We start from the raw sequence: 21,126 nt of genomic DNA, 5'->3' as shown, positions 1-21,126 counted from the left end.
CAAAATGCTAAATTAATTGCTGCATAGTGCAAAATAACTGGAGATCCAGGTAGAAGTAGCAGAAATACAGAGCAGATGCAGTTCTTGTTATATAACAGTGGCATAATTTGAAGCAAGAGAGCTTCAAATTATTCTATTTCACCTAAGCAGGTTATGTAATCGGTGGTGAAAGTCTTGTTTCCTTTGGAGGGATAGAAATCCTCTTTGGCAGTACTGTATGTGCTATTTACCTAATGCTTCTAGTGCAAGATACTTCAGCAAGAACAATGATGGTGTTGACAGAGTAACTAACACAAAAGATCAAGAGCAAACCTAATATAAGCTAAGGTTTTCTGAAACAAGAATGGACAAGTATTTAAACTGAAATGTTGAGGAAGTAAACAGCAAGATGCTGTATTGTTTCTAAGTATAAAGATGACCCACCTATAACTATTTAATCATGGATCATTTTTAGTTATAATCCTGGCAGCTGGTTCACACATGTTAATCACTTGAAGACTGCAAAATCAGGTGATAGCTTGTATTAATAGGTGAGTGAACTACGACAGACCAAACAGTACAGAGTTTTCTTTTGCTTTAAACATAAATACCATTTTTAGATTATCACTATCTCAGTTTATTAAGATAAAATAAGCATTAACCTCTTCCTGTTCAAGTAACACCTTCATTCTTCTTTGAGCAACACATCAAGAAATCATAGTGGGCATTAATGTGACACTGAAGTCAGAAGGACCAGCAAATGGAAAGACATCCCTCAAAAGTAATCCATCCGGTGCAAATGCTTTTTCTCCTTCACCCTTCCATCAACAGTTTTAAAATGTTGGCTTGCAACCAAATTCCAGTGGCAAATGGCATCGCTAAATTTTGGTGACAAAATGTACTGCCAGATTTGATGGCACAACCTGCAGAAGACCTTGAATGGACTCAAAGTAATGGGTCAGGGGCCTCAGATAGACCTTTTTTGATAAATGATTTATGGCATGCAGTGAAATAAAATATAAAAAAAACAATTAAAAGGCAGAATTCTTCTTCAACAGATTTCAACATTTACAGACATTGAAAAGTAGAAGTAGCCTTCTAGGGCACAGAAAGATTTCAGACATTCAATACTTTTTGAGTTAATTTTCAGAAAATGAAAATATACTAATACCTTTCATTAAAGATGGGCTGACATATTGCTTTGGCCCACAGTTTGTTGAACAAGTGGCCTTGTTCATTCATGTACATCAAAACATAAAGCAAGGTAACTAAGGCTATCATATCTGGGCTGCAAAACTCTGAATTGCCACTTTTCTCTATCTTTTTGCTGTCATCCAGTGATCAGCTGGATCAACTGGATATTTTCAACCCATATCTGGTAGCTTTAGTATCCATTATAAATAAAAATGAATGAACCACATTATAACTTAGCAAAGAGATGAACAACCTGTGGCCTTGGTGTCTCAGTGACATATGAGACCCTTTATTCTGGTCCTTAAAGCCATTTTTGAACATGGTAGCTGAAATCTGAAAGCAGTTTCTCACCATTTTGAATTAGGAAATTCCTAAAAAACTTTCTTGAAAATCAAAGAAAGCCCTCCCAAAGTCCATCTGAAAACCAGCTCTTCCTTCCCCCAATCTGTAAAATGGTTCTATCACTATGCAACCATCAGACCCCAGGAAAGTATAAGTGCAGCACTTGGTCACCAAATGTCCACCTCTGCTAAATGCTGCATGTGTACTGATGGTTTTACCAGCAGTGGAGGTAATAGGTCGCATAGAGGAACATGGTAAAGGTTTTGAATAGGTTTGACAGCTGAATTTGGAGCTCTCTCTCTTTCTGGAGATTGGGTGTGTGGGGAATGGATTGGCTAGCGACCAAAATGGGAAGCTGTATCTCCACCATGTTCTGTTATTACATTTGTAAATAAACAGACATCTATATAACACCTCCAATGACCACCTTTCAAAGGATATAAAACCCCAAGAAATTGTGATGCCTCTGGAATTTCTCATCTGGAGACCCTGGAAGAGCAGAGTATGTAGTATGTGTTGGGTGGGCATGTATAAATCTATGTATCAAAGCAAAGTTTTGTGTATCTAAAGCTAATAACACAGACTTTGTCAGAAATCAATGAAATAGTCTTATCTACCCATCATGTAAAGCCAAGCTTTGTTGGGCATAACTGCGATTTATCTGAACATTTGAAATATCTTCAGACAATAAAACTCCACTCTGAAGCCATGATTTCTTTTACAGCACAAACCTTTTAACTGTGGCAAGAACTATTAAACCTCTTCATACTGCCTAGCGATAGCATTGTCACACAAACACACAGGTTGGGTTCACACATGCCATGACCTATCAAGTGATTCATGTGGTCATACTTCAGTGTATTGTGTGCACCCAAATCAAAAGCAAGTAAACATTCATTATGTAGACCCACTGCATAAACTTTTCACAAATAACATACTCAACCATGAGCAGAACATTTGACTGGATAGGGTTGTTTTTGGAAATGTTCAATTGGAAGTAATGAATTAGTTTGCAATATCCATGTTATATTACTTTTGGTATAGAAATAAGGGATTATTAGTTTTGGTAGCGATTGATGTTAGTTTTTCTTTTTCTGTAATGTTTAATTGTTAATTGGGATTAATAATGGGTTGCTCTCTCTGGTGATGATTTTTTTTTTAATCGTATGGCATAGCAGTTCGGTGTTCATGCTGCTTTTTCTTGCTGGGAAATCCTTGTGAGGTCCAGCAGCCAGATGTGTAGGCTATTTAGCTGTGACAAGTCATGTTGCCTGGGGTGCACCACTAGCCCGAGGAGGCTAGTCTACATTGCACCGAGTTGAGTTGAGCTGAGAGAGAGTGACTGGCCCAAGGTCACCCAGCCGGCTTTCATGCCTAAGGCAGGACTAGAGCTCACAGACTCCTGGTTTCTAGCCCAGCACCTTAACCACTAGACCAAACTGGCTCCCTCTGGTGATGATTAATGGTTATTTTTTATTTTTCTGCAAAGTTTGTGATTTGTGATTAGACTTTGATTATTAAAAGGTATTAGGGGGATTTTGTTTAAATGAAAAGGGGGACTAAATACTTACGTTGTTAGTTATATTTGTTAATGTTTACTGGACCTTTTGCTGATTAATAAGAAGAGCTAAGGATTTAGAGATGGGTTTATAGCAAATTGGGTGAAGTATGGAATGAAGATGTATTTGGATGTATCTTAGGAAACAGTGATAGGTTGTTAATGTTAAATATACTTGCTGGGAATGAAGGGGGAAGTTTCTTCTTTATCTACAGTATCTATCTATCTTTTGGGGGGATTATTTTCCTGCACTTTATATTTTTCTCTTTTTTTAATGTATGTTTGTATTAGGTTTTCATATTAGTTTTTTATATTTTATATAATTTTTAATAAAATTACTGGCAAAAAAAACACCAATGAGCAGGAAGTATACTTTCATAATCAAAACATCTTTTACTGTTTAGGATGTTTAGGATATCAGCAGATAAGATGACTTGGAAACCAAGCTAGGAATGGTCCAAACTAGGATGATTATTTTGCTTATGGATGTGAGTGAATCTGGTTTGTTCAATAAACAAATCTTGTCTTAATATAGGTAGTCCTCACTTAATGACCACAGTTGGGACTGGTAACCCTGTTGCTAAGCAACACAGTCGTTATGCGAGACATCATGTGACTGCGAATTGCGATTTTACTGCTGGCTTCTCCATTGACTCTGCTTGTTGGAAACAGGCTATGAAGCATGTGATCATGTGACTGTGGGATGCTGTGATGGTCATAAGTGCAAGGACTGGACATAAAGTTACTTTTTCAGTGCCATCATAACTTCAAACGGTCACTAAACAGGGCAGTGGTTAAGCAAGTGCTACCTGTATTATGTTGAATACAGCTATTTGTAGTATTGAATAGCACAAGCGCGATATTATAATAGTGATTAAAGAAAACAAAGTTTAAACTGCATCTCAAGGTAAAGCATCAAATGGGAGGGGCAGAAGGTAAACTGGGATCTACTAGTTGCTCTCTGAATGTTTTGCAGTAAATTAGCAAGGATTTCTTATATTCAAGAGATGAACAATATAAGAAGTATCTGCCATGGCTGATTTTGTGCTAATCGGTCATTCTGGCAAAGGATTCTGGGAGCTGTGATCCTAATACTTCTGGAAGGCACAGATTGGGGAAAATCTGGAAGATAATGCACAGTTGTCTTTGAGGATAAACTGTATGCAAACGTATCCCTATATCCCACAGAGGTATAGACTCTATAATCCGTAAGGGGGTCTAGGATAGAGGTACATCACTGCTGTCTCTTTGTAATTCCAGCAAGAGAAGTAACAATACAGTAAAACCTTCCTGGTATATTACAATAAACTTAGGTGTGCTTTAACTGTTTGTTCTTTCAGTGTCTTACAAAAAAAAAAACAACCCTTGGATCTGACAATCCAACATATTAACTTACTACTTTATGGTGTGGTACCAGCCTTTATAAATATTAGAAGCTAGAAATTTACTTACAGGTTTCCGTGAAATATGTGCTTAAATAGAATACTGAACCTGATCAGACTTCCATAGGTTAAACAGGGCCCTAGAAATAGGTTTGTTTGTTTAAAACGTTTATATGGCTGCCCAGCTCAGCCAAGGTGACTCTGGGCAGCTTACAAACAAAAAAAAACAAGAAAAGACAAAAAAAGTACAAAACCATAAAAATACACCTACAAACAATAATGAAACGATAAAACAATTAAATGGTAATCCAAACAATAACACCATCATCCAATTGGGGCTCCAACACATCATGACTCAAAGGCTCGGGGAGACAGCCAGGTCTCAACAGTCTTTCTAAGGACCAGGTGGGTTGGAGCCAACCCTGTCAGGAGGAAGATCATTCCCTGAGAGGGGTTGCCACCAAGAAGGCATCCCTCCTTGGTCTGACAAAATGGGATTGCTTCAGTAAAGGGACCTGGAGCTCACGCCCCCTGAGCACGTGGGACGGGCAGATACCCTTGGGAGCAGACAGCCCCTCAAGAACCCAGTCCTACGAGCTGCATGCTCCCTTATGCTTTTTCAGTGGTTGTGTGAACTACTCTTCATTGACGTTGCCTTCCTGAACATCTCATCTCCTCTCCATTCAGCCATTTTGGTTTTCCTCTGTTCTGTTTTGCATGTCTATATAAACATTGTTACAGAAGCACTAAGCCTCATAGTTCCGACATTAGTTGCCTTTGGCACAGGATTGTAAAAATAAATAGGTTCTCAAATACCCAACACCCCTTCAAGTGTGCCTGACCTTCATAATTTCTGAAGAGGGATTCTGAGCTTCCTTTAGATGTGGATGCCGCTAAGCTGGTTAAGATTGAGGGGAAAGCTTTTTATCTGCACCCAATGGCACTCTGCTCCATGTCCTTCAATACAGTAATGAGAATTGACAGCAGCCCAGCCCTGGCAAAAGTTGACTCTTGCATTGCACACATGAATAAACCCAACAGAGCTTTCTCCAAATAGGCTAATACCCTGAATTTAAGGAGGGGAGAGGTGTAATAGAGTAACCCTGTACGAAGAGGCATCTTATGGGCTGGATCTGAGGGAGATTGATTTTAAAAGTGTAGATTCTTGCCATGAACATAGATCCTTCGCTGTTTAAAGGGGCAGTGTGGATTATTTCTTTCTTTCCCATATTTCTAAACTGCCCATCTCGCAAGCGACATGCATGCAAATCTACTAGTGTTTAAAATAGCTACAGACTTGCTCTTTGGAAAATATCATCAGAGAGCAATGTTCAGTGTAGTAGCCAGTCAAAAGCAAAGCAAATCTTGCTTCAGTGCAGTTTCTAGGGATGGCAATGTAAAAAGCTAGTGGCATCATATTTAGAATTTTCCCCCTGCAGTTCTGCTTTTCATTTTTGAAAAGGACGATAAAAACTGAAGTGCACCTCCTCAAGAAGGTGTTCTCCAAATGCATTGACCTTCCAATTCCCATTGAGAATGCAGAGTTCAAAAGTCCTAATTATGGAATAGTCTGTTACCTGATGCAACAGCAGCCATTGACTTTCTATTGATTTTTAACATGAATGGTAGTTGCTAGACTAGAAGTAAATTGGTCCTCCATAAATCGATTAGTTATGATACTCAATAGCAGCCTACTAAGGAGGACCAGGACCATCACATTTTGCTCATGTCCTTTCATAAAGATCCAGCTGCCTGCTACTGGACAAATAATGAACTAATTATCAGGCCTTCCCTTCCCCAGTCCAGGAGGCTTCAGACGTGCTGGAGTACAACTTCTATCACTGCAATGGCTATTCTGGCTGGCGGTGATGAGTGTTATAACTGAGCATATTGGCAAGTATCAGATTGGGTAAAGTTACATGGACTGGAGCTACCCAAGTTCCTAGTGGTAACAGCCTGTTATTGCAAACTGCATGCAAAGTGACAATGAAAGAACACAGGCAGAGAATCACCAATGGATTTAATTATTTTATTACAAATTCCCCCGCCCCCATTCTCAAGTCCAAATGCAGCAGAAACTGATTGGCACCATCCAAGACACAAAGTACAAAATTCTGGAACACCTGAACCACTAGCATTTCCTCTGAGATCAACTATGCTTATTAACAACTCCCTGGCAGAAGTGGCAGCTATGTTTGAGTGCCAGGGTATCCCTATTGGAATAGCAGTGGTCTCTGTAAAACTGTACAACTTTAGAAACTCCTAAAAATGTGTTATTTAAAATCTCTAAAAATCCATTTCCCCTCCCATCCTGTGCTTTTGCCTTCTTTATGAAAAGCCCTGCTTTAATTGACATGCAAATCCTACTGAGAATTTTAACGCCCTCCCTATTCTCCATTCCCTGTCAATTATTTGTCAATAATATGGTTAAAGTTGACCAGTCAACTCTTCATTTGAAGCACAAGGACATCTTTGTCGCTGCAGCCAGCCGCACGCAGCTCAGCTTAGACAGCCAGCGGCTTTAGTTTAAATTAAAAATTAATGCCTATTTTAACTTACAAGCCTGTAAACGGACAGCCTCTTGTGTGTAACAAACCATCAAACCTGTTCTTGGACACAACAGCACACAGCTAACTTCTCTTCCCCATAAACTTTTCTCCTGCCTTCCCATTTCACCCATGAGCCTCAACCAACAGACTCTTGCAGCAATCTCAGCCCTTCTTCAAAGGGCTGATTTAGTGGACCTTTAAAAAAAGACAACAATTTTTGTAGGTGTTTTTAGACATTTAAATATATATAAAAAGACTATTTCACTTTGTGTTAGAAACAGAAAATCAGTTAGCTTCCAAGAATAGATAGAAGTGTTCAGCAGCTTTTTAAATAAAACCTGCAACTTTTAACCTCAAGAAGGGAACAGTGACCAAAGACTGTAAGAATGGTTCTAACTCTGGCAGGACAACATCTGCATGTAGGAATACTCCAGGAGTCCGAGGAAAAAGTCTTCCTGCCCTTGAGAGAACTTGCTTGTGGATCTGTATTGTGTACCGGCACCCAAGAGTGGTAGTGGGATGCCAAATTAATTTCACCAAAGTGAATGAATGACACACAATTGCACTTTCGCTCATTTCAGCACAGCCCATGAAGAGCAAATCCAGGGAGGGAGAACAATTAGACCCCAAACACATACTTCCTCTACCTTCCTCTCCACAACCCAGGTCTCAACTTTGCCATCTATTCCTGGAAGCTACTGAAACCCTGTCAAGACATACAGATGAATTACATGAAATAGTGGTAAAATCCCACTTGCCTTCTTCTTTGCCCCTCAAATGACAGAACTAACAGTGAAAGAGACTAGACTTCCCCCTCCCACACAGAGAAACAAAGGGTCAGTTTTAGGAGAGGGAGCACAAACATGGTACCTCATGCCCTCACAATTAATATCTAGACGAGAGAAAATACAGAAGAAGGGAGTGGGAGCGCATGGGACAAGCCCACTTAGTTCTTGTACTCAAAGGGCTCATCCCCAGTTTCACTGAGAAGACAAGTGCGGACTAGTGCTTCGGTCACAGCGTACGGGTCGCAGTTAGCAGAGGGCCGTCGATCCTCAAAGTAGCCCTTTTTCACCTGGCCCACGTTTCTCGGGATACGAATGCTGGCTCCACGGTTGGCTACTCCAGCAGAGAACTCATGGATGTTTGATGTTTCGTGGAAACCAGTCAAGCGCCTGGCGTTATCCAGCCCTCCTTTGGGATCATAGGCGCGGATGTGGTACTGGTGACGCTTACCAAGCTTCTCAATAGCTTCTTCAATTTGCCTGTGGAAGAAAGAAGAGCGTTATCAAAGACAGCCCAGGGTGCTCAGCTGTTCATGTCGCAGTTTCACAAAAGTACAGCAAAGTCTATCTAACATTTTATTCCAGAGGAATGCCAAATATTAAAAAGGAAAGTGAATGGTTTTAGGAAGCAAGGTTCTGGGCCTATTCCACATTCTTCTGCCCCCCATAAAATCTAATACATAAATAGCCCTGTTCTTGATATGTGCTTGTTTAAAGCTAGGCATTCCCATGAGCCTCCAAATATAAAAAAAGACTTCTTAATGATGAAAGTTCAAGAAAACCAACATTGTGAAATGATTTCCCCTTCCTGCCCATATTTAAAATCAAAAATCTTGGAGAGTATCTCATCCAGCTCGCAGAACACAATTACAGCAACCTTTGCAGATGAATGACTTGGGGGAGAGATAAATCTAATTTTAAACATCCTTGTAGGCAAAAAACATACGCACAAAGCTAGTGGAAATATCCCTAGCAGTAAAATACATTCTAATTTGCCTTCAGTCTTTTATATGCAGGGTTTATTTTTCTGATTTTAAATACAGTGGAGTTTTCACCTACTAATTTTCTTTACCATGAAGTAGTACAATCTATTGTACTATTGTACTACCCCAATAACTTAGTTGCAGTCTTTTGGGAGGAGGATTTGTCTCTCCTTGTCTCTTAAAGTCCATTAAAGAAAGCTTTACAAGAAAGGACCAGCACTTACTTGAGGCCTCCTTCCTCTCGCATGCCCTTAGTGCTGAAGTTAGTATGGCATCCAGCTCCATTCCAGTTCCCAGGAATGGGCTTGGGGTCGAAAGATACAATGACACCAAAGTCTTCACATACTCGATGAAGGATGAATCGAGCAATCCAGAGGTGATCACCCATCTCAACACCTTCACAAGGACCCACCTGGAACTCCCACTATAAAAGAATCAGAATCAAGTTAGACAATCACCACACCTTTGCAAGATGCTATTCACTTCATTCTCTTTGTATGCTAAATGGGTAAAAAGAATTCCAGTGGTGAAAGGTAAGCATTAGCATCAAGGATCTATACCTGTGCTGGCATAACTTCTGCATTTGTGCCTCCAATGTTCACACCTGCATATAGGCAGGCACGATAATGGGCTTCTACAACGTCTCGGCCATAAGCTTTGTCTGCTCCAACTCCGCAATAGTATGGTCCTGGAGAAACACAAGAAGCAAAAGAAATCAGTGAGGGAATCCATACCTTTAGTCACCACATTCAGCAAATCCATGTTACATAAGGGGTACTCCATGTTATATAAAGGTAAATTAGATTTTGCTGTTGTTTCTTATTCAGTCATTGACTTAATTTACCTTTAGTGATGTCCTTAAGTAATCTAATCCTTTGGAATATTATCCTGTTCACAACGTAATCTGATTGGCTGAGATCACCATTAGATTAATCCAAGAAGAAGTAACAAGTGAATAGCAGTAACTGTATTTTGAAAGCATGACTCTTTTCCTCTAAACATTTCCATTCTCTCTCATGAACTGGGAATTTCTGTTGATTAAATCAATGGTCCATCTACCTCAGCAGTAGATTTCTGCTGCCTAAATTCCCATTTATAGTATCAGGGACCTAATCTTTACTTTACGTATGAAAAGCAGTAGCTCTGTACCTGTTGTGGTGTCCCAATGGCAGCCTGCCATTAGTAGTTATGCGTTCAAGGCTTCAGAGGAATTTACCATATAGAATCTTACCTTGCGGTCCAGGAAAGCCATTGGAAGGCCAACCAAAGGGATGTCCATCTGTTCCTAGAAGGGTATATTCTTGCTCCATTCCAAACCAAGGGTTCTGGTTAGACACCATATCCATAATCCTTTTACAAGTATTCCTTAGATTAGTTTCTAAAAGAAACAAGGAATAAGCCAACGTTGGTCATTCATACAGATTGTATCTTTCCCTTAAAAGGGAGGCATAGATGAATATGCACTGCAACTTCATATATTGGTACTTCACTGGACTTAGGGGCAAAGATTCAAGGTTAAGCAAGTCTTTTGCAGAAGGGAAGGATTTAAGGTGATGGTTTGGCTAATGCTCTTTCCTTCCAATCTTTAAAGCTCAGTGTGCCTAAACTGCTTTCTCATTAATCTTCCCAGTCACCTTGTGAGATAAGTCACCACATTGTACTTATTTTTACATTGCCAGGATGCAATGGAAGCTGGGTAACTTATTGCTCAAGAGTCCTCAGAATATTTTAGTTAAGACAAGATTGTCTTTTACAGTCAAAAGATCTTGATTAAACATCAGCACCAAGGTAAACAATAGTAACAGTGTTGTCAGCATGCCCATTACAACAGGATGGCTTTGAGATGCCAATGAATCCTACATTTTTGTGATGTAGTGGTTAAAAGGGGAAACATTGTTCAATATGTTGCATGAAGAATGCTACGCAGATCAGCTGATGAGAAATCAGCTGAAGCTTTAAGAATGAAAGTCTTGTGATTGGAAGTGGCGTCACATGAGAGCATTTACTAACTTCTTTCTGGCAATTGCATGCTGTGCTGGTGCCTTTCCAAAAGGATCTGGCAAAAATTAATGTTAGACATGGTCAGGCAGTGTGGTTTGGTCCAAAAAGCAAGGGTTTTTAATCTTATTTTGTATACATGCCGTTATAATGATACAGTAGTATCTGTTACCAGAATAAACTTCTGCAATGGACTCCGTTGAATAACCAAGATCAAAAATGTAAATGAAGTATCACAATGCATGGCAGAGACCTCCTGTTACATGATGTTACATAATACTACCATGGCAATTACCTCCCCTCTGAAATATAGATGGTCACGAGTGAATTGTAACCTACCATGTTTTGATAAACCACTATTTTAGATTATCTTGCTAGGTGATGGCACAGAATTTTTGTCTTCAGTGGAACTGCAAGTCCCCTATTTAGAGTTACCATTGTGAACAGTGAAAGGAGGGGCAGCAGTGTCAAAAATACCTGTCCTTTCTGCTGCCCACTGGGCTAAGCTCATGGCAAAACAAAACAAAAACTTTAAAATCCAATTAATCAGAAAAAGACAACAACTTCCCAATTTAGAATGAATTATGGAGTTAGAAAATTCTTGGACACTGTAATGATACGGTATTAAGTTTGGTTCTCCTCTAGGAATTTCTTTCTTTCTTTCCATATAGAGTAAAGTATGAGAATAATAATGGAGTAAATATCCCAATTTGATAAAGTTGGCCTCTGGCAGATCTCCTACCAGAATCCCAAACTACTGCTTCTTGACTTGTAAGAACATGAGAAGCATCTTGCTGGATCAGACAGTGGGCCCATTAAGTCCAGAATTTTAATTTCAAAAAGATACAGGTATTTGACCTTGAGAACATCTATAAAAAAGGCCTGACAGTTATAACAAACTCTCTCCCAGGTATCTTTAAGTATGAATTGGAGACTTCATTTAGTGATCATGGCCCAAGTCTATCAGCTTTAGAGTCTAAACTCTAATAATATTTTCTCAAAACATTAAGCACTCTTTCTCCATGCAAGGCATGTTCAAAAGGGTGTTTTTGTGCACAATGCAAGGGCTAAAACTCTGCCTTATTATTCATTTCTATGAAGTGGGGGGTTTCTGCACTTTTTTTCCTGGTCAGGACAGAAGGTTTAAAAGGCCAAAGTTGGAACACACCTGCGGGCTTGCGGTTGTATTTTAAAACTTCACATAAAACCAGTTTGTTCGGGTCTTTGCGGAAAGGATCTCGAAACATGGCCGAAGGCACAAGATACATGTCACTGTTTGAGCCTTCAGACTGTAGAGTGCTGGAGCCATCAAAATTCCACTCTGGTAGATCTGGAAACAATAATGAGACTAAAGTCAAGCCATTTCCACACACAAGCCTGTACAATTTGATTTTGCTGCTGTTGTGAATCACACAATGATTTCTCAAATGCTTCCCTTACGCATCAATTAAAAAATATACTTCACATTGTACTCAGTAATGGGAGTTAGCCCACTAAACTCAATGGGACTTATTACTTCCTAGACAGGTATACAACAGAAGACTTCTGCTGCACTAGACCAAAGACCTTATCGATCCAATGTTTTGTTCCCACAGAAGTCAGCCAGGAATCTAGGAGACCCCAAAAGCAAGACATTTGTAATATACCACACTCATGATCCATAGCTGCTAGTATTCAGAGGCATATCCCAAAGTATAATACTGTAGATAGTTGCCATAACTAGTTGCCACAGATAATCTTAAGAGCAGGTATAGTCAATGTTCATTGATGGCACTAAAATTTCCCAAATATAGTTGTAGCAACTGCAAAACCAGTTTAAATACCTCCCCAGACAAACTAAAAACCCACCTCTGATATTCACTGACCGGTAGGCCAAGGAATGCATCTGGGATGTTTCAGTGCAGAAGTCTTTCCCTATGCCAGCCTACTGCAACTGCTACTATTACACAGTAATAGCTAATTCTACCATTAGACAACTTGGATAGGGACAGGGAGGATTCTCCAGGAGTATAATTTTACTTATAATTTTAAAGACATAAAGTTTTGTAGAAAGACTCACTTTAAACCATTGTAGATACTGTTGGCAATTGTAATGGTCTGCAGTGAAACAGCTGTACTTGCCCCTTGTTTGTGGCCTGCTGCTAAGTTCTGTCTTTCTTAGCTTTAGTCTCCAAGTATATATTATGAAATAATTACAGGGAAAAAACCAACACCAAACACGAAAATAGAATAACTTTAAAACTCTGAATATTCTCCAGGGCTATAGCGTTTCTCACTTTGGAACTTTCGCTGCCATAGAAAATGTGTGGGCGTGGGTATGTTTGCCCACGTATTCAGCACTGACGGTTGCCAGGGAGAGAAGACTAATGAATAAGTAAGTGTAGTGCAATTGGCATTAAAGTGGTTAATCAAGTTAATCAGTCTGATCCCTTTCATATCCTGGAGGTGGTGAAATGATTTAACCAAGTTGTGTCAGCCACATCCTCAGAATAAAAACAAAGCCTTTAACTAAATTCCCCTAATGAGCTATACACACTGGACAGGTTTCATAACCATCTCTGGCTAGCTCCATAGCAACCAGGGAAGAAATCCTAATGCTCTTGATTGTGCTGGGGGAGCTGCTGGTTTCTGAGTCAAGCAAAAGGCCAAGCTTCTGCATACACTCTCTTGTCCATCTGTATTGTTCACATGAATCAGGGCAGGCATCAGAGCAGCCAAAGGTACATTTACTAAAAGCAGTTGCACTGATCTTATGGCCCAGGAAGCCCCATCTTAGACAGATTTGCCCCCATTTGAAATTAAAGCTTCAGCACTTGGGGGAGGCTAAGAGGCAAGCTGCTTTTAGAAGACTGGATGGGGAGAGGGCTTCCCATCAAACAGAAGGGGGCCATCTGTTTGAGGTGACTGAAAGGGCAGCAAATGGTCGGTTCTGTAATTTATTATTGCTATGTTTTTACTACTGAGGGATGGGGAGAAGAGGGACTGTGCTTTTGCTCCAAATCCTCAAACAGGTTTATTTTTCAGGCAGTAAATTATCTTGACAAGCACTGAAAAAAAGCTGAAGGAAAAGGCAATGTTTTTTCCCAGGGGCTACAGGATGTAGGGGGACTATAAAGGGAGAAGAAAGCTCTAAGGCAAGACGGCTACAGAAAAGGGCACAAACAGGCAGAGGAATGATAGTCCTGAAAGTGAAGGAAGCAAACACAGACAAAAGCCAAGCGCTTGCCATCTGTGACTCAAGGAACCAACTACAGGCCAAGGAATTCTATATTTTAAGAGCAGCGCGAAGACTGGATCCTGCCAGGAGGTGCTTCTACTATTCAGGCCTGACAAACTGACAGGGTCTTGAAGTAAAGACAGGGGTTGGGGTGAAGCAGTACATTTTGGCTGCAGTTCTCTAGCGCAGCCTTCCCCAGATGTGCTGGTGCTCTCCAGATGTGCTGGATCACAACTCAAAGAAGTTTGAGCCAGGGTGGGAAAACCTGCTCTAACCATCTCTCTTGTTCAATAAAAATCAGAGAATAGAGAAACCAATTTATTTATTCATTTAAATGGCATTTGAGCTACCTCTTCACCCAAATATGGATTTGAGGAAGGTACCCATAATAATTCGAAATCAATATATTCACACAAATTTTAGAAAAAGTAATATAAGTGGAAAAGACTAAACCTATTCCATCATCTGGCAGTATGAAATATATTTTGTATAAGCATAATGCACTTCATCCCATATTTGATCTTCATCAACAAGATAACCTAATTTCTTTTAGAAATGAAATTGTTGTACCTTGGTTATTACTGCTTTCTTGCACATTTAGAACACATTGCAATCAATTCTATTTGCAATGTGAAGACTGGAGGAAATGGATAAGCACATTTTCTCATCTTGTATGCCTTATCTGAGCTATGCAGATTTTAATTTTTGTAAAAAACAGTCATGAGATCAAAACCAGAACAAGGAGAAAGAACAGGTATGGAGATAGATTTAAGAAATCCTTCTGCCAAGTATTAACAGCCACACACTGCCTCCTCCTGGTTTCTCAGAATTTCGTCAATACTGCCCCTTTGGGCTATATGTCCTTCTCTGCAACTGTGAGAAAATAATGCAATTATTTATGAAATGCTGCAAACATCTGACGGCTAGCAACTTGGTTGGAGTCTTATTTTATGGATAAAATATTTATTTCTGTAAAACAGGATAACAGCATTCTCTAGACCAAAACGCAACAGGTCTCTAGTGCAAAGTGCCTATAGTTCCTATGGCCACAGGGATGCAGTGAACGGTGAAGCTAAGAGGGGGTGAATGTTAACAAGTACAGTATAATGTACTGAGCTTTCAGCTCTATTCATAGAAAAGCTGAGACTGGAAAGGGATGATAGGGTATCTAGCAGATATTCTGAAGGGGATTCCAGATATAGGGAACAGCAGGGGAGAACAGATAGGTCTATCTGAGAACTTAAAACCACAGTTCTAGACATGGCTTCCCCAAAGAAAACTATTAAGGATGGCCAGTGCTTTTTAGTTTATACAAACATCTTTTCACCAATGTGCAATTCAACCAGGAGTCTGGCAAGAAAAGGAACTGAACATTGGCAGACAATTAATTTCAATGCTTAACTCTGCCATATTTCTTTCACTTGACTGCAGTTTAATGTACATCTACTCAAAAATAAGTTCTACTAGCATTATGGGGTGTACTGCCAAGTAAGCATCTCTAAGTCTCTAGCCTAAGTCTAAGACAGTGGAGGCTGCTGCTGCTTGTGGCTTTTTGTCCTGACTTCATTATTTAAAAAAAAACCAAGGAGAAGTTTAGCTTTTCACATCCTTGCAGTAGTAATAGTAGTACTTGGCTTGATAGCTCTTGGTCAAAATTCAGGGCTAATGAGATCAGAGCTACAATGTTGACTTGCATAACTAGTAAAACAGTCCTTCATATGCAGGGAAGTGATCTCCTAGGAAAGCTCTCACCTCAAACCTGGCTGCTTACCTTCAACGTTCTTGGGCTCATGTTCCAATGTCCGGGTTTTACAACGCAGGAATTCACCTGTCCCATCAATCCATATATACATAGCTTGCACCTTGTCACCTTGAGGCAGCTTCATGTACATTTGTTTTATGGTTTTGCTCAAATGGGAACTTGCAGAGGTGGCCATGGCTGCAGCTGTTCCTGAAGTTCTGTAAGATGATGAGCAAGAGAGAGGAAAAGGGTGTCTATGAAAATTTCCAAAGGGATTCTTGCCAATAACCAAGCGGGGACATTCTCAGAGTGCCAGTCTATGAGCTGGCCTAGTCTATGACGAACTTTCCACAGCTGATTACAATCCATGTACAAACTGTACATCTGCTGCAAGTCATCATATGGAGGATTGCCGATTATTTCTATAAGGTGAAAATCAGGCCCTGAATAAACAACTGCATCTTGCTTTGGAAGCACTGTTTCCAATCTGGTGCCCTCAATGTGTGTTAGGACTACAATTTGCATAATTCTCTGTTAATTAGGTTATAGGGTTATGGAAGTTGTTGTTCCAACATACCTGGAAGGTACTGGCTGGGGAACACAGTGGCGCAATTTTTATGCACTAACACTTATGCAATATTATAATGGGTGTTATCCATTGCCACTATCTACTCACCCAGCTACATGTCAGTTAATAGAGTTGTATATTGCTTTAGTGGATACAGATTATAGCTAAACAATGATTGTTAAAAATGAAGAGTTAGAAGTACTGTCTGAATTCTAAACTCTAACTTGGAACAAATGTAATCTGTGCAAAAGAGAACCATCACAAACAATGAAGTCCTTATTCTGAAAGAGAATCTATTGCCAAGCCTGCTCTACTTGCCAGACATTTAGAACTTTCATCATAAAAAGATGGAGATAAGGTCATGCTCATATTTGTGTGCAAGGTGTTCCAGGGCCACAATGGTTTTCAACTCAATATTGGAAATGGTGCCATTCTAATTGTTCTTATCTCCACATTCATGATTTCATTAGACTTCTTTATCAGCTTTTGCACCTGACAAATTTAATTTTTTAACAGGGTTATTCTCAAGATAGGTTTGGTTTCTAGATTTTGTTCTCAACAATAGTCCCACAATGAGCAACTCATGTCACAGCTAAAATATCCCAACGGGGGGAGTATCCATAGAAAAAATGTTGAAGATTTTGGCAAAAGAACTGACCAAAGTACTATCAGAAAATGGTAAAATCCATATAAGCAGCACAGTGAAATCATAAAATCAAGGCAAAACCCTTCCACGTTATTTATAATATAAAAGTAATTCCTAAGACTTCCTAACTAGCAAAGTTTTCCCTTAGGTTTATGTGCGTTTCAACTGAAAAGAGCTCCAAAGGCTGGCAAAATCCCAGATTACGATTATCAGTGTAGGAACCTGTTTGATTCTTATAGGTTGAAATCCTGGGCAAAAAGCCACTATATTAACTTGAATCACCCCCAACTGGAAACCTTTTATCTTATATAAACCATACAACTATGAAGAGGAGAGAGGAATCCCAGAAGATGCTTAAAATTCTATGAAATTAAAATATGTCTTCTCCCATGATAGTAGAAATCCCATCTCTTACGTCAGATCATGGCATAATGCTATAAATTAATGGAAACAATTTGTTTCAAAAATAAAAATCTGCGAGGACTACCTCAATTATGAACTTTGAACTTTCCAAGTTTGTTGGGGTACATCTGCATCTCAAATAGGAGGATAATATTATCACGAATAGTAAAACCAGCAAAAGTAAATGTGAAATAATCTGTCTACCTTTCTTGAATCAGTGTCTTCAAACACTTTGGAGCTACAGTTATTAATGCTTGCTATTTACCTGTTCCTATTTTTTAATTGTTCGAATCCTGTTTACGTATGGTAGGCTTATAAGCTGCTCAGAGTTAGTCAGTGATTGGAGTGGCTTATAAGCCTAGGAAAATAAATAAATAAACAATACACTCAAAGAATTCCAAGCAGCTGGCTATAGTGGCTAGAATTCTAGGAGCTAATCTAAAAAATCTGGAGGACATCAGTTGGGAAAGAATAATTTAGCATGTAGAAACCCTGAACCTCATCAAAACTTTAACATCATCACATATTCCTCCTATTCTAGATGACTCAATATAGTTGTCAATGTCAAAATATAGCTGTCAGTGTTAAAATCTTGCAATGAACTGGTACTGCTGTTTATGCCATTTTTAGTGCCTGAAAATCCCATGCAAGAATGAGTTGTTCCCATACCTGCAACATGACACTTCCAATAGCATGAAGCAGACACCTACTGTATTGTATGAAGAAGCCGTTTTCAGAAAGGTTCTTGCTCACAATGAAACCCTTTCATGTTCTGAATTTTAATTTCCTGCAAGTTTCACACTGTAGTAAATTTTTTACTGAATAGTAAACACAGGAGAAAGATGATTTAGCATTCTGAGGTCTTTACTATTCCAGGTCAAGCCCATAAGCTTAAGCTTTTCCTCATGTGAAGTTGCATAATACTGTATAATTAAGGGAGAATGAACTTGCAGTAGGTAGCCAAGCAGAATCGCTAAGAGGTTTAGATATCTAAGGAAGGAGGGAGGGAGGGAGGGAGGGAGGGAGGGAGGGGGAGGGAAGCATCCTACCCTAGCTGAAAATCATGAAATCTTTTTATGGAGAATGCAAACTTCCAAGTTTTGTTTAAGTTCATATCCCATTAAAGAATTGGGATTGAAAAGATGTACAATTTACACATTTCTGGTAACTAAAATATCAATCATGAAACTCAGATTCTATTGATTTTCTAAAAGTAAAATGCTGGATTTCCACAACATGTGCATTAGCAGCATTTAAGGTAGCAAAACTGAAGTGTGTCTTGTATTTCTTTCATCTCTACTAAATGCCTTCTCCTTCCATGGCTCTCTTATAAATTAAAAAAAATGAAGAGACTCATAGCTCTTTAAAAGCTAGCCAACTGATTATGACAAAAGGTATTGAGTATTTGAATTCTTTTATGCTGATGTAACTTGTTTGCCACAGTGGTTAATAAGTATGTTCTCATTAAAATACTGGTCTGTTATTGATAATTTTGTTGACTAATAAAAACATTGCTATCAAGACTTAGATAATTTCTCCTGTAGGATTCTTCCCTTCTCTGAACCACACCAACAGAAATGTTGGACTGAAAATAGTATCAACTGCTCCCTTCTGGGGAAAATAGTCCTAAATACGTAGCTCCAAGTACTGGCCACACATCATGACATCTTGCAATCCAATCCAACCAGTCCTGAGATTACCTGGAACTTGAGCCATCCTTCCTTTCATAAGGAATTGTCCCCTGATTCTGCTCCTTAAGAGCCATGTCACACGTAACATGTATGCTCCAATTCATGTTAGCCATGGCAGTTGCAGGCACACTTGACATGTTAGATGACTGAGCAAACCATCTACGTCATTGAACTGGATTCTTAGAATTATTCTACTTCTTTCACTTAATTTTTTCTCTAATGAATCAGTGTGGCTCTAATTGTAAAAATGTAATGCATACAGGGACAGCAGATGGCAGCATCTAGTCAACTTTGGCTGATCTTGTTTAAAAAAAAAAGCAGGGTCAGACCTGGTTAGGACTTGGATGGGAAATTCTAGGGTTGTACTCTAGATTGGGAAATCAAAAAAAAAAAATCCTGGAAGAAAGCAATGCCAAGTCATCCTTTGGAACACTCCTCCTCTCCCCCGCCCCTGCCATATAGGCTGGTGCAACACCAACCCTGGTTGCATTGTGCAAAAAAAAATAATGAAATAAAATAAAATCACTATCGTCAAAGGAACAAACTGTTGTTTGTTTTTATCTGATGGTTCTAATCTGCTTTGCCTTTTGCAGTTAACTGCCTAGAGTCCTTTTGGAGTGGGGCAGATTATAACCACCATTAAATAAGTAAATAAACATATGTTGTTGCCTCTTCCCAAAAGGTACATAGACTTCTCTGCAGAGTCATCAGGAGTCTGACTTTACATTAATATATAAAATCACACACACCACAGCACTCCCTGAGTCCTCCTCCTCCTCCTCAAACTCAAATCCTCAAAAGGCTGTTCGTTTTGTTTCCAGCCAGCACTTCCACTCCTGCCTCTGGCTCCAACCTTGTGAGATGTTCATCTCTAGTCGTCTTTTACATGCTGCACCCTCTCATCTCCGGTGCCATTAAGAGGGAGACCATTTTATCCCCTCCCCAGGGCAACGGCATTCCTGTTTTTATGGATCCTGCTGCCTTAACCAGACAGGAGATATCCAGCCTTTGAAAAATGGAGAGGAAGAAAAAGGACAGAACTGAGCTGTTTCGAGTCCATTATCCTTCCTTCTAAGGATTCCTCCTTGCCTCCCCATTAACAAAAGCGAGGGCAAGAATTCAAAGCAGCAGCCGCAGCTACGTCTCGGAGGGCCTTTAAGTAACAGGGGAATCCATTTTCATAGGCACCCACGGTATTTTCCACTTTGTCCATCAAAACCCAAATTGTACGAATCTCCTCTAAAGCCATCGGGATTGACTACTGGAAGATGACCATTCCGGTTACACAGTTTAGGCGAGACATCTGGAGAGCGGATGGAACGGGAGAAACAAACGGAGGCGCAATTTCGAACGTCCTAACAAAGCCCCCTTTTCCCTGGAGCAGATTCCAGAAGGCCCCTCCCCCAGCACCAGGAGGGCGTAAGGACCACACTTAATTGCTTTTGTTTTAAGAGGATGACGAGCCTGGCCGGTATCTCCTACAGCCCTCTAAACTGCATCACAGCAGACTATAACGGAGCGGGGTTTGCAGGTCCATAATCATACGGGGGAATGAGGGCAACTTCGGGAGAAGTTCCTATTCTCCCTTTCTCACTCCCCTTTCTCTCAGCGAAGCCTGCCGGGGGGACGCGATGGTGCAGTCGGTTCCCTCGAGAAATGCGCCGCGAAACCCCGACTCCCTCCCCCGACTCGGCCTGCTCCTTGCAGCCTCATTCTCAGCCGCAGAGGCCACGCGCCCTTTACCTTGGCTATTGGCGAGGAAAAGATGCAACGATGGGAGGCAGGCAGGCGGGATCACAAGGACTGGCTAGTCGGACGCTAAATGGGATCGCCCATGCTCAGCTCTAGAGGAGCACGGCTGCCGGCTGCCTCCTTTAACTACTGCCCGGTGCCAATCCCCCCCGCTCGCTGATTGGCTTCTTCCAGACGTGAGCTAGGCATGATCAGCTGATGTGGGGGCTCATGGCTCCAGCGATTGGGCAACCAAGGGAGGGGGAGGAAAGAGAAGAAAGAAAGAAAGGCAGAAGGGAGGGAACGAGGAGGCAGGGAAAGCAGAGAAGAAAACAAGGGGTTCTCCCTCCCGCTTTTTGG

General features: G+C 40.2%; 1 protein-coding gene across 1 annotated transcript; it reads right to left on the bottom strand.

Annotated features, from left to right (window-relative positions):
• Positions 1 to 6,470: 6,470 nt before the first annotated feature.
• Positions 6,471 to 20,910, bottom strand: GLUL (glutamate-ammonia ligase). The gene is made up of 7 exons (XM_063298453.1): positions 20,779 to 20,910; positions 15,759 to 15,946; positions 11,939 to 12,100; positions 10,004 to 10,150; positions 9,333 to 9,460; positions 8,997 to 9,196; positions 6,471 to 8,269 (listed from the first exon to the last, which is right to left on the bottom strand). Exons 2-7 carry the CDS (start codon positions 15,922 to 15,924, stop codon positions 7,951 to 7,953), a joined length of 1,122 nt encoding a protein of 373 aa, XP_063154523.1. The 5' UTR covers positions 15,925 to 15,946; positions 20,779 to 20,910; the 3' UTR covers positions 6,471 to 7,950.
• Positions 20,911 to 21,126: the final 216 nt, after the last annotated feature.

Source organism: Candoia aspera, chromosome 3 (genome assembly GCF_035149785.1).
Source record: "Candoia aspera isolate rCanAsp1 chromosome 3, rCanAsp1.hap2, whole genome shotgun sequence".
In the NCBI taxonomy this organism is placed as follows: Eukaryota; Metazoa; Chordata; class Lepidosauria; order Squamata; family Boidae; genus Candoia; species Candoia aspera.
This window is presented reverse-complemented; position numbering and strand designations above follow the sequence as displayed.